The 12,912-nt window shown below is 48.7% G+C and overlaps 1 protein-coding gene across 1 annotated transcript in view; it reads right to left on the bottom strand.

Annotated features, from left to right (window-relative positions):
• Nucleotides 1-136: 136 nt before the first annotated feature.
• Nucleotides 137-12,912, bottom strand: part of LOC104509122 (ninein-like) — a gene marked incomplete at both ends in the record, with an annotated part of 19,160 nt that continues 6,384 nt past the window's right edge. Inside the window, 12 exon segments of the mRNA XM_010150956.1 lie at nucleotides 137-206; nucleotides 810-935; nucleotides 2,130-3,988; nucleotides 4,189-4,359; nucleotides 4,361-4,394; nucleotides 5,132-5,658; nucleotides 7,710-7,831; nucleotides 8,148-8,301; nucleotides 9,666-9,755; nucleotides 10,810-10,920; nucleotides 11,705-11,879; nucleotides 12,031-12,171. Of these exon segments, the coding sequence (XP_010149258.1) occupies nucleotides 137-206; nucleotides 810-935; nucleotides 2,130-3,988; nucleotides 4,189-4,359; nucleotides 4,361-4,394; nucleotides 5,132-5,658; nucleotides 7,710-7,831; nucleotides 8,148-8,301; nucleotides 9,666-9,755; nucleotides 10,810-10,920; nucleotides 11,705-11,879; nucleotides 12,031-12,171 (3,580 nt within the window).

Below are 12,912 nucleotides of genomic sequence, written 5' to 3'. Positions count from 1 at the left end.
CATTCTATGATTCTGTGATTCTAATGAGAACAGTTATCAACAACTTTAAACGTAGATAATGGTCATTTTCTGGTTTTGTGACCATCTAAGTAATTTCATACAGTGAGGATTTCTACTATGGGCTCTGTCCATATACCTGCTTTTTCAGGTTGTCAACCATCTTCTGTACAGCCACTTTCTCCTTTCTCACAGCCTCTATCTTTTGCCTAAGGGAAAAAAGACAGTTCATTAACATTAGTTAATATACATGTCAACAAGAATGGGCTGGGTTTTGACATCACCAGAAACTATAATTCTGGATATTTATTTCTTGCTTAGCAAGTGCTCGATTCCGCAAGGCACCCCATATAGTTCTTCTCCCAAAGGGAAGGCTACTCAGGGGAACATAGATGGTTATCTACTTGCAAAAGCCCAAATCACTGCAATGCTCTGTCACACCGTACCTCTTCCTGCCTTGTCTAAGGCTACACCAGCACAGCAAGCTCTGCCTTTGCTGCTGCAAGAATTGCATCCCGTCAGCTTGTAAGCAGGTCCCGTGTCTGTATGTTCCTGGGGCATCTGAACTTGTTCAGTGAAGCCCCTGCTTTGGCTCTAGCAATGGGCAGGACAAGCTGGGGCAAGTGAAAAGGGCGAGGAATAGACTATCAACCAGCTGGATTTCCAATGGCGCCATGGAACGGGCCCATTTCAACTTCTGCAGAACATCTAATAGACGAAGGAGCTTTGCGAGACGGGACGTAACCATCGTGCCTGCGCCGCAGCGCGAGCCCGAAGGCACGCGGGCGATACGTGCCCCGTTGGATTCTCACCGCAATTCTTCTCGGGATCCATTGAGCTCCCTCAGTTTCAGGCTGGAAGCGCTACCTTCCTCGTTCAATAAAGTCACTTCATTCTTCAGAATGGCATTTTCTTCTCTGAGCTTCTCGGCTTCACATCTGTGGCAGAGACAAGAGACAAGTGAAAACTGGTTCTATATATTGTCAAGGCCCACACAGAGAAAAATTATCATAAAAATACCTGCAGTATTTCAAAACAAGTCTACAATTCACTTATTTTACATACAAACGGTACACGGATTTTACATTTCATCCAGTAAGAGTGCTTCCCAGATCACTGAAAAAGGGGCTCCTTGTGCCTGTTTCTGTACAGCTACGGTTAGTTAAATATTTAAGACACCTAGTAGAAGTTTCTCACTAACACCATAGAACACCTTGCAGTCCTTCAGTTACAAATAACTTTAAACAGCTCGACACCACAATATGCAGACTGCTAGGAGAGCAAACTGTTTCCCCAGCTCTTTCTAGAGTCCAGCACGCTGGGAAGAGCAGCCCTGGAAAGGGCCTTTTCTGTCCCGAGGTGACTGTAGGGTTTTTTTTTTGGTGTAATACCTGAAACAACAATTTCCTGCAGGAAGCCGGTGCTGAACCATAATTAAGCTGCTTGTAGCCACTTTATGGCCTCCAAAAAATCAACCTTGCTGAAACGCAGCAGTTATCAACAAGTAGGTAAGGTATTGTGTTCTCTGTGTTATAACAGTATTTACCACATGACACCCCTGATGGATTCCTAACCCCAAGTGCTCCTGCTGGGGAAAAAAAAAGTTATCCTAATTCTCTAGTATTAACTTAAATATTGAGAAAAATAGAAGCATTTCTAACATTCCAAGTAACATTCAGTGCTAGAAGGGAGCAAACAGGGTGATGAGGTGATATTAGTAAGAGCTAAAAGCATTCTGGAAGTGCTACCATAGTATTTTGGACATAAAAATAGAGGTTTCTGATGTGCCATCAGCTACACACCATGAAGGCGACTACATCCAAAGCCAGAACAGCCGGCAGTTCGCTCCTGTTTTACCACTCACGTTACGTCACGGTCAGAGAGGAGTTAAGTCACACACAGTTACTTCAACCCTCGTTATCCACGACTGAACAGCCTGCTTGCTAGTAGTTAGGGTCCAAGGCACCGTTTTCTACCCCCAGTTAAACTACAGTGGTTAATGCAGCAGCCAGGCAGCAGCAGGCGGGCGGCTACGGAGCGGCGAGTGGGGCACGAGGTTAGTTTCTAAGCGGCACGTTGGATTCCGGCGGGGCCGGCACGCTCCCCACCGACTGTTTGCACGCGTACGTTACCTCAGAAGATCGACTTTTTGCTGCAGCTCGGCGCACGTGCTTTGCAAGCCGTGCGGCACCGCGTGCCTCTCCGTTCTCCCTTCGTGGAGATGCACGTCGTTTGGCTTAACCCCAGAAGCAGCTTTCTCCTTCCGCTTTCCGCTGGGCTCCTGCGGCTCCCTCTCTTCCAGCGTTTCTCGCGCCGTGCTGTCGCTTTGGGAGTGCTCGTCTTGCTGACCCGCAAACACGCCGGCGTGCTCTTCCAGCTTCCCAAGCTGGCATCGTTGCCTGAACTGGTCACTGTGGGCAGCTACACTTCCTGGTGCGTCTTGTTCTTGGGCATCTCCCAATTCTTTAACTTTTTGGAGGAGCTGTGTGTTTTCCTCTCTGAGCTCAATACTCTCCCGTTTACCTCCTTCCAGTTTGCCGTGAAGGCTTCTCAGCTCTCGCAGGCTGTCTTCTAGCACTTTGTTTTTTTCAACTAACTCTATCACTTCACATTTCAGATCCTCATTTTCTACCTGCATTTCTTCTTGCAGTGACAGGAGATTAGCCTGTGCCATCGATCTGTCCTCTAACTCCTTGAGCCTTTTCCAAAGCCGAGCTATTACGCTTTTCAGGTCACCATTTGCTGACCCAGGAGCATGATCGAGCCGGAGAGAGGCTTCACTCAATTCTTCAGCCTTCTCAAGCTCAACCTGCAGCTTCAAAGCATCAGACACCAACCCTTTGTTTTGGAGAGTCACTCTGTGATTCAGCAGGTGAACCTTCTGCTGTTTGATGTCATTGTGCAGCATTTTTGGTCTGGGAATTCTCTCCAGAGTTTTCTCAAGATCTCTCTTTGTTCGCAGCAGAGAAAGCAACTCTTGATTCTTGTCACAATCCTGATGGCCGTCAGCTCCCAGTGCTGCTTTACTTCTTTGCCTCGGACACATGTGCGCCTCGAGCGCGTGGCCGCCCGCTCCAACTTTAACACACGCGTCCTCCAAACCTGGACCAACCTCAGACCTTTCTTCCAGGTCGGTGGTCTCAGACTCCGAAAGCGGAAGGACTTCTGAATCTGTCCCCGTGTCTGCATCTTTACCATCGCTGGGCAACCCTTCAGAATCGGGATCCGTTTTATCCGGCAGCAGAGATCGGTCTGAGCCGGAGTCGGAGTAGCCGGGACTGTGAGGTCGCGTGGGCTCCCGCTCGGAACCTCGCAACCGGTGCTGCAGACGGATGATCTCCGCAGCCATTCTGACATTCTCCTTCACGGCTTGCTCGTGCACTTTCTGCAGGTTTAAGAGGACGTCCACATCATCTCCCAGAGGCATCAGGCTGGGGAGAGAAGCAATTTTGCTCTTTGCTTTGGCATACTCATTCTCCAGGACCCTGTAGTGATTCTGTAGTGCGGAAAAACTACAAGCCTCCCACTGCAATTCCTGTATTTTCCCTTGAAGGTTGGAGATCTCCAAACTCATCTCGGCCTCTGCTGTTTCTGCTCTTACACAAATGTCTTTGTTCAAACTCTCCAGAGCAAGAAGTTTGGAATTGAGGTCGTCTTTCTCTCTCTTATATTCACTGTCAAGTCTCTCCAGCTTTTGCCTAACCAACTTCCCATTTTCCTCCGCCACGGATATTCGTTCCTCTTTGTTCTTCAGCTCTCTCTCATGGTCGTTTTGGAGTCGTGTTATTTTCTCATTCAGCTTTTCCTCTTGCTTCTCAGCAGCATTCCTCAGGTCTCGCAGCTCCTTCTGAAGCTGCTCTCTCTCGCTCACAAGCTTGTTCACCTCTTCCTTGAAGTTCTTCTCCAGGAGATCTTTCTCCCGGGTCAGGGCAGAGGAAACGGCCTTTTCATTTGCCAGACTTTGCTTCAGTTGCTCGTGAGCTTCGGCAACCTCCTGAGCCATTTCATCCTTTTCAAACTCCCACTGAGATTTCTCCTCTCTCTGCTGTTCGGCAAGTTCACGCAACTCTCGCTGGTAACGTCCTTCCAGATTTTGGATCGTTTCTTCGTATTTATTCACAAGAGTTTGTGTGTGGAAACGGCCTTTTCATTTGCCAGACTTTGCTTCAGTTGCTCGTGAGCTTCGGCAACCTCCTGAGCCATTTCATCCTTTTCAAACTCCCACTGAGATTTCTCCTCTCTCTGCTGTTCGGCAAGTTCACGCAACTCTCGCTGGTAACGTCCTTCCAGATTTTGGATCGTTTCTTCGTATTTATTCACAAGAGTTTGTGTGTCGACAGAAAACTGAGTTTCTGCATGCGACTGCTCTTCCGTTATAGTCACTTTCCATTTTTTTCCTAAACATGGTTAACATAATATATTACTAAACTCTGGGCTAACTCAGAGATTCAAATGGCTTTTTAGGCCGAATAAAACAGGCTGAAAAAATTACTGTTTCACTGAGTTTCAGATGAAGCACTGTTTGGTGGGTGTTTGGGAGCCAAAGTTAGATCTGAGGCAAATTGTTGGAACTTGAAAACTAAAAATCTGATCGCCTTGGACAAGTACAACTCACGAAACATCCTCAGGAAAGGCTTCAGGTACAAGACATGCCCTTCTAGTCTTGCCATCAGATCTGTGGGGGCAGATGTTCTTACCCCCGTCTCTCCCTCTCACCCCAGGACAATTTCAGTTTGTTCTGACGCTCCATCCTGCCTAAAAAGCATTTACCAGCCGTCCCTTTACTTCAGGAAACAAGAGCTCTGAGAACTCAAATGCTTTACAAGTACAAAGCACAAAGGATTTATAAAACAGAGGCATCCTGACCGGAGCTCAAATTAATCACGTCTGGTTATGCTTTAACATTGCTGTTGCCTCCGGGTGAGCTAAAAATCAATAGAAACCTCTGCTTGAGAAAGGTCAGAAGAAAATGCCCCTGGAGAGCAGCTCGGAGTCTGGAATACAACACGTAGCAGCGCCGTACGCTTGGGTTGAGCATCGGGAGTCGTGTCTGCACGCGGCTCCCCGTGGTCACCACGCCAAGCCCTCAGGGCCAGCACCTGCTGCTGCTGTCCCCGCCAGCGGTGACACTCACCTCTCCTCCTCCAGGTCCTGCTCGTGCTTCCTCCGCAGCTCTTGCTGGAGCTCTTCCTTCTCCAGGGCGTGCACCTCCGCCAGCCTCTTCAACTCCTCCCGAAAGCCCTGTTCCAGCTCTCCCTTCTCTTCCTGCAGCGTCTGCACCAAAACTCTCATCTTCTCTTCCACCCAGATGCCGTTTTGAATCAGTTCTTCCCGCTCTTGACTAAACTTCTCGTTGACCTGCTCCAGTCTGGCTCTGACATCCTCCTCATGCTCCTGCCTCAACAGCTCCTGCAGATTGGCTTTTTCCTCACTGAAACTCATCTGTAGCTTGTTCTTCTCGTCGTTATATTTGCAGTCAAGCTTTTCCTGCTGTTCCCTGAGTGCTGCTGCCTCTCCTTGCAGCTCTGCAATTTGATTTTTAAGGCCAGTTATTTGCTTTTCCATGACATGCATCTCCTCGGTGTACTTTTTCCTCATATCCTCTTGCTCCTTTTCACAGTGGGTTTTTGTCTCATCTAGCTGCTTTTTGTAATGGCTCACCTGCAAAGAGATCAACAGATTGGATTGGTTCATTTTCTACAGAATGTCCTACAGAGATGTTTCCTCCCTGTTTCTGTATTACACAGTTCCGTATATTCTACAGAATATTTTGATTTACACATTATAATCTTACATTGATTTCCACGACAAAGAATGCTACCGTGCTCAGCTTGATTTCTTACTAGCATAAAGAGGATTATTATGTAGTAGCCAGTGAAATTCATGCTTTTCCATTAAGCAAATTTAGGGGGGAGGGGGTGGGGAAGAGAAGCAACTAGCAATTTTCAAGTCCTGAATCAGCTTTGCAAATTACAGCTGGGCTCTATTTCATAGAATCACAGAATGGTTTGGGTGGGAAGGGACCTTAAAGCCCACCCAGTTCCACCCCCTGCCATGGGCAGGGACACCTTCCACTAGACCAGCTTGCTCCAAGCCTCATCCAGCCTGGCCTTGGACACTCCCAGGGATGGGGCATCCACAGCTTCTCTGGGCAACCTGTCCCAGTGCCTCCCCACCCTCTCTGGGAAGAATTTCTTCCTGATATCTAATCTAAACCTCCCTGATTTCAATTTATACCCATTACCCCTTGTCCTATCACTACAGGCCCTTATTTCACTGATTACTTTTTCCAAACCTTCCCCAAATGAACAGCCAGATGAAGTCTTTCCCTTTAAAAAGGTTTTTTGGGGTTTTTTCTTTTGCTTGTTTGAGGGTTTTTTCTAAGTTAATTTTAGGTGTGGGTTGGTTTTTCCCTTTTCCCACTCCCATCCCAGCTTCATCCCACTACAGTTTCAGCAAACCTGTGTTATGCCTTACATGCAATGAAAAGGTTCTAGTTTTAACACGCCTCTACTGCCATAACCATCTTTTATCAGGAGGTGGGCACTGCTCTGACACATGCCGTGGAAGCCTGATGGGACCCCCCCAACTTCTGGTCCTGAACCAAATGCCATGGAACAAGCCTGGCCACCTGTACAGCAGCACCCCTCACCTGTGGAACAAGGGGGGGGTCTTACTGGCTTGGGAACACTGTGACCCCGACCCGGTGTGGGCCAGCAGTGGGGGTTGTGCCATGCCCCGACCTGTGCTAGCTCATCCTTGCACCATGGAGTGGAGCTGCCCCAGCATCGTAAGCCCCTCCAGAGCCAAGCTTTCTCCACTGAGAGCCAAAGGAGGTATTTCTGCATGGTGCCAAGATGGGGAAGGGCCTGGAGCACAATTCCTGTGAGGAGCGGCTGAGGGAGCTGGGGGTGTTCAGCCTGGAGAAGAGGGGGCTCAGGGCAGACCTTATCGCTCCCTACAGCTCCCTGACAGGAGGGTGCTGGGAGGTGGGGTGGGGGGCAAGGTTGGTCTGTTCTCCCAAGGGAGAAGTGACCAGACAAGAGGAAACAGCCTCAAGTTGTGCCAGGGGAGGTTTAGATTGGGTATTAGGGAAGTTCCTTCCCGGAAAGGGCTGTCAGGCACTGGAAGGGGCTGCACAGGGAGGGGGCAGTCACCATCCCGGGAGGGGTTTCAGAGCCGTGTGGATGTGGTGCTCAGGGACATGGGTCAGTGCTGGGATTGGCCGTGCTGGGACAACGGTTGGACTAGATGGTCTTAAAGATCTTTTCCAGCCTAAAAGATTCCGTGATTCGAAGATTAATCTGCAGACAGATACAGAAAATGGGGACCTACTGCCCATTTTCTGCAGCACAGGTATCACAACAGCAGAGCTGCCACTCTCCCCCAGCACAGATCACCTTTCAGCCCCACCAGTGACACAGCATCCTGCCAGCAGCCTTTCAAACCCACAGTCAGCCCAGGCCAGTGGGAATGAAGTGGCTAATCCAGATGCAGCAGGCTTCAAGATGGGAAATGCAATGCTGCCTGGAAAGGCTCACCCCTCTCAAAAGCTGGTGGGCATCACGAGGATGCAACATGCAGAAGGAGGAGGGAAGGTAGAAGCTCAGTTTCACTGAAAAGTTATTTCACTAGGCATTAAAAGTCCTTCAGAACCTTTCCACCTGTATGAAGATGCTGGAAAAGTTTTGTTTCAAGTTAAAATAGCTTACAGTGTCTTCAAGCTCCTGTTTGAGCTGATGTAGATCCCTGTGGTGTTGCTCCTTCATTTGCTCAATAGCCATTTCTGCCTCTATGCTCATATTTAACGGGTTGCAGTCTTCTGAACCAAGACCTTTAAAAAGAGAATTAACGTATTCTTAAAGCCCAAAGAGACACGTTCTCAACAGAATTATTTCAACAATTTAAATCTCTTTACGCAGCTAGCTGCAGCTCTCAGATTCCCCTCACACATGCAGACAAGAAACTGCAAACTTTAATTTCAGCTTGAAATACTGTTCAGCAGCCAGATTCCACTTAATGGGAAACAGCAAAAATGGAGGTGGTGGTTGAGTCTCCCCCCATGAGGGTTTGGGAAAGCTTTTACACAACTGCCTCTGAGATGTTCTCATCAATACCCTCAGTGCAGAAGATGGTTGTCTGTGCTCTACCTTGGTCAGGCTCAATGCCACTGTTGCCGTGATTTTTCATATCAATATCGAACTCTTCCGACAGGGAGTTTTTCAGTGAAGGTCTGAGCACTTTTCCCTGCGCACGGTACTCCTCCAGCTCCGAGTGCAGCTCGTCGATGTGGTCTTGCAGCTCCTGAGGGAGGAGAATGAGAAGCCTGAGGAAAAGCAACCGCGGCAGCTGAGCATCTGTACACCAACCCGCTCCCACGAGGAGACGTGGAGGAGGGAATTACAGTAGGTAAAGACTTGTCAATAATCCTGCCATCAATAATCCTGCCATCATGTCATGGTCAGTCATCCTCCTATCAGCAAAAATCCATCCTCCTCTGGGTTCCAACCTGTTCACCTGACACATCCTTCCTCAGACTGAGAGCCTCTATATATTCTGCCTCTGAAATATCTCATGCTCCAGGACCTTTCATGTTACTCCTTCTTCCTCCAACCTTTCTTAAACAGCAGCTGAGGAACAATTTTCAAACAGCTGAGAAATACCTACCCAAACACCATCTACTTGAAAAATTGCATCGGAAGCAAGAGATCAAATTAGGAAAGAGATACCCTCATTACTGCATTTACCATCTGGTACTTCTGCCCACTTGCCAGAGGAGTAGCTCGAGTGTTTGTGCCAAATGCCATGCACTCAGCTCAATGAACAGTGTTTATTGAGGAAAATTAATCCCTGGATGTGTCAACACACAGTTCTGCAACTTGGAAAGGTTCAGAGAGCCGATTCATATCTGGCAGTACCAAAAAAAAAAAATCAATTGCATATTTGAACAACTTCTTAAAGTATCAATTCAGCAAATATTTCTAGAAAATCTTTGCTTTTAAACTGCAGCTTCTTAACAGAGCTGCTGTGTTGTTTCAGGTTAGACAGCCTTTTGCCAGGGCAGCTCTTTATTGAATGGAAAGGATCATCCAGGAGAGAAGAGCTAAATGCTCATAACCACAGTAGTCATCCGAAAACAGATATGTAAATAGACACTTGCTGGCCCACCTTAAAGTAGTACTTGCCATACAAGATTTGGGGAGGAGAAGACTAGCTTTACAGTTTTAGTTTTATTTTAAGAACATACTACTGTTCTGGAAGCCACCAAAACTCTGACTTACCTTATTTGTGTTGTCAGTTCCTGCATTTCAAATTAGAATTCAACATCAACTTTGCCCTACCTTGACCTCTACATTCGTAAATCAAAAACCCACTAGTGCGCAACTCTGCGGGGAGCTGGGCTGGGTGTACGGCTGGGGAACGGAGGAGGCTCCGGACACCATCCCAGCCCACCTGTGGGGCACTGCATCCTCTTAGCTCAGCCAGTTGCCTCTGCCGCAAGAGCCTTCCACCCCCCAAGAACTTGGATTAAGGGAAAAAAGCCATTGCATGGGAAAAAACAGTAGTGCTGCACTGCTGCTCCAGGCTGCTGCTGGTCAACGGGGGCAGAGGGTTTCCAGGCCTCCAGCCCCGGGCTCCGCTCACTCCGCGCTAGCGCTCATACTCACCCTGCACTGCCGCTCGTACTCGCTTCTCATCTGCGCCAGCCTCTCCTCCTGCAGGAAAAACTCCGCGCTGCTAGGATCCAGGTCGCCGAACTGCAACGGCACGAACGGGGAACACTTACCCTCCTGCCAAGCAGCCCTGCTCATCGCAGCCTGGGTGCTGTTCACCAGCAGTCCTGCAGCCTTCTCCCCTCTGTTTTATTAACTACAGCAGCTCCGCTTCCCTGCTGACAGCGGGACAACAGGCGACCTCCCCAGCAAATACTGGCTGCTGCCTCACCATAGCTCCCATGCTAACCTTATTTCACACACCACAGCTTTCTAGCTTAGCGTGTGCACATCTCAGTTGGACAAATAATCCCAATTTTCTTCACTGAGAGGGTGGGGAGGCACTGGGACAGGTTGCCCAGAGAAGCTGTGGATGCCCCATCCCTGGAAGTGTCCAAGGCCAGGCTGGATGAGGCTTGGAGCAACCTGGTCTAGTGGAAGGTGTCCCTGCCTGTGGCAGGGGGGTTGGAACTAGATGGTCTTTAAGGTCCCTTCCAACCCAAACTATGCTGTTGAACTGCAAAGTTGATGCTCTGAGAATCCCAGTATATAGAATCATGGAATCTTTCACATTGGAAAACACCCTTAGGATCATCAAGTCCAACCCTTAACCCAGCACTGCCAATCTCACCACTAACCCACATCCCTGAGCACCACATCTATAAAGCCCTTAAATCCATCCTGGGATGGTGACTCCACCACCTCCCTGGGCAGCCTGATCCATGAAGAAGTTTTCCCTACTATCCAATCTAAACCTCCCCTGGCACACCTTGGGGCTGTTTCCTCTTGTCTTGTCACCCGGGAGAAGAGACCAACCCCCCTCTCAGATTTCCCCCTGCAGAAATCCCTGCAGATCTGCGGGATGATTGCTTCGCTGTCACCTCCCTGCTGTTAATTAATATAAAACTACAGCTAAGATGAAGTATCTTTAATTTCCTTAACAGGAAGTCAGGCAGTCAGGCAGTCAACAAGGCAGGCTGTGCCTTGGTCACACCTGGATAGGGACCACAAGAGCCTCCGGCTATTAAACTGGCAGCTCGAGTGCAGTCACTGAAAAGCAATTTACTTCTGGAAGCATACCAAGAAAAGGAGGATTTACCTTCTCAGCCAGGACGTTTTCCAAGTTCCTCTGCAGTTTGCTTGCCAAACTTTCATACTCAACCAGTTTTTCTCCTGTTTCCAATAGCTCACTTTCCAGGCGGCTGTTTTCCTGGACAAAACACACCCCCCCCACCGCCAACAGTCTCAGCATTTGGAGAAGGAAAACGTGAGCACATGGTAACTCATTGGAAAAGAATAATCTCCCAGTCAAGTCCAAGCGCGACACCACTACAAGCTTCGGCCGAGGAATTTGTTACCCACGGATGTACAACCCCCTTGCCACGGCAAAATACAAACAACATCAAAAGTTGCTAAGACAACACCATTAGCATCAACATTTTCTTGGTTTAAGAGACTTTAAAATATTATATGTAACTAAGCTGTCAGATTCAGAAGAAGGTTGTAAACTGAGGTGGTTTCTAAAAAAAAAAAAACAACGTTGGAAAAGGATGTGAGCCTGTGGGGTCATGGGTGAGCGATACCGTTGCATTAAATAGCAGAAACTTTATCCAAGGGCATACAAGCGAACTTGCTTTAGAGTTTATTTTTTAAAAAGCAGTATTTTAAGCTTCATTAAGACCTTTTATCTCCTGGCTGGACAGCCAAACAGCCATCAAGGCAGACAGCCCACCCAATAGCTGTACACGTGCATGTGATGGCAGCAGAGACTGGAAATGGAGCCTTACAAATCCAAGGAGTAACCTATCGGGGTGACCCAAAAAACCCAATTCTCACACATACAGCTCTCTCTTACTCCTAAAATTACTTTTGGGTAGCTCAACATGTGCTGCAGTGCATCTTCTCAACAAGGACTGCGTTGCAAGCACTGCTCCACACTTCGGGGCACCCCTGCATTTTGGGGGAACATGCCAGCTGCGTTTAGTCCCCGTTACCTTCAGGGAAAGTGCCAGGCGGTCCCGGATGTAGTTCTCATCAATTTTCAGCTTTTCTATCTCCTGCTCCAGCTCCAGCCGCTGTTTATTGGCCTGATGCAGGATCTGTTCCCGCTCTCTCCGGAGCTCGTTCTTTAAAGCTGCAATTCGTTCCTTGTACTCCTCGTCCAGCTTCCTACGAGGGCATCGGAGGTGAGGGCAGCTCGTAAGAAGAAGCAGGCGGCAGACACCATCACAAGTGAAGCCACTACCTCTACCACGCAGCCCCTGCGATGCCACAGCAGTGACCCCAAAGAGAAGGGGAGTGGGTGAAGCGGACACCGTACCTGAGGTTGTACTCGTTCCGGCGCTCAATCGCAGCGTGGTGGTCATCCACTTCGGAGGCCATCAGGGATTTCAGCTTCTCGGCTTTTTCCAAGTCCGACCGCAGCTTCTCTTTCTCTCTGGCCACTTGATCAACCCTCTCCCTAGGGTGAGCACAGCCGTCCTGGGTTAGGGCACCCCTCCCCACTCCCCCAAAGGTACTTGCAAGTGGTTTGTCAGAGAAGAACAGCTCGGAAAGCTCTTCAAGGTCATGTATCAGCTACATCTAGTCACTAGATCTTGCACACACAGCTCCAGACCTGTCTTGGCATCCCCATAGCGCCCAAGACCTCAACACATGAGCTCCTCAACTCCTAGCCCCTCAACTTGTGGTGCTGTGCTGTTTTGCCAGGCCACTTTCTGCCCCATTTACTCACTCTCATAATTTTATGACCTTTACCGCTACACTACACCCAATCTGGCTTTGATCACAAGTTGGTAAGACCTGCTGCACTGAGCAGCTCTCTTGATGGGAACCTGACAACAATTCTCTCCAGTGAGCGAACCTAAAAAGGTATTTAGACACATAGATGCAAACAGACGGCGGGAAGCCTCATCTTGTGAGGTCCCACACAAGCGAAGCAGGCCGCTTGCAGGCACGAGTGGTAAACCAACGAGTAACAGGACACATGCAGTCTCCCTGACCAACCAAAGTCATCTTTCATATTGCACGGAGGTGGGTGTGTAAGCTGATAAATACCTAAACTATTCGAGGATATGTATTCGATATCTATATATTCAAGGATCATGGGGCAGATAGAATCATAGAATGGTTTAGGTTGGAAGGGACCTTAAAGATCATCTAGTTCCAACCCCCCTGCCATGGGCAGGGACACCTTCCACTA

This window comes from Eurypyga helias, unplaced genomic scaffold (assembly GCF_000690775.1).
Source record: "Eurypyga helias isolate BGI_N326 unplaced genomic scaffold, ASM69077v1 scaffold7604, whole genome shotgun sequence".
NCBI lineage: Eukaryota > Metazoa > Chordata > Aves > Eurypygiformes > Eurypygidae > Eurypyga > Eurypyga helias.
This window is presented reverse-complemented; position numbering and strand designations above follow the sequence as displayed.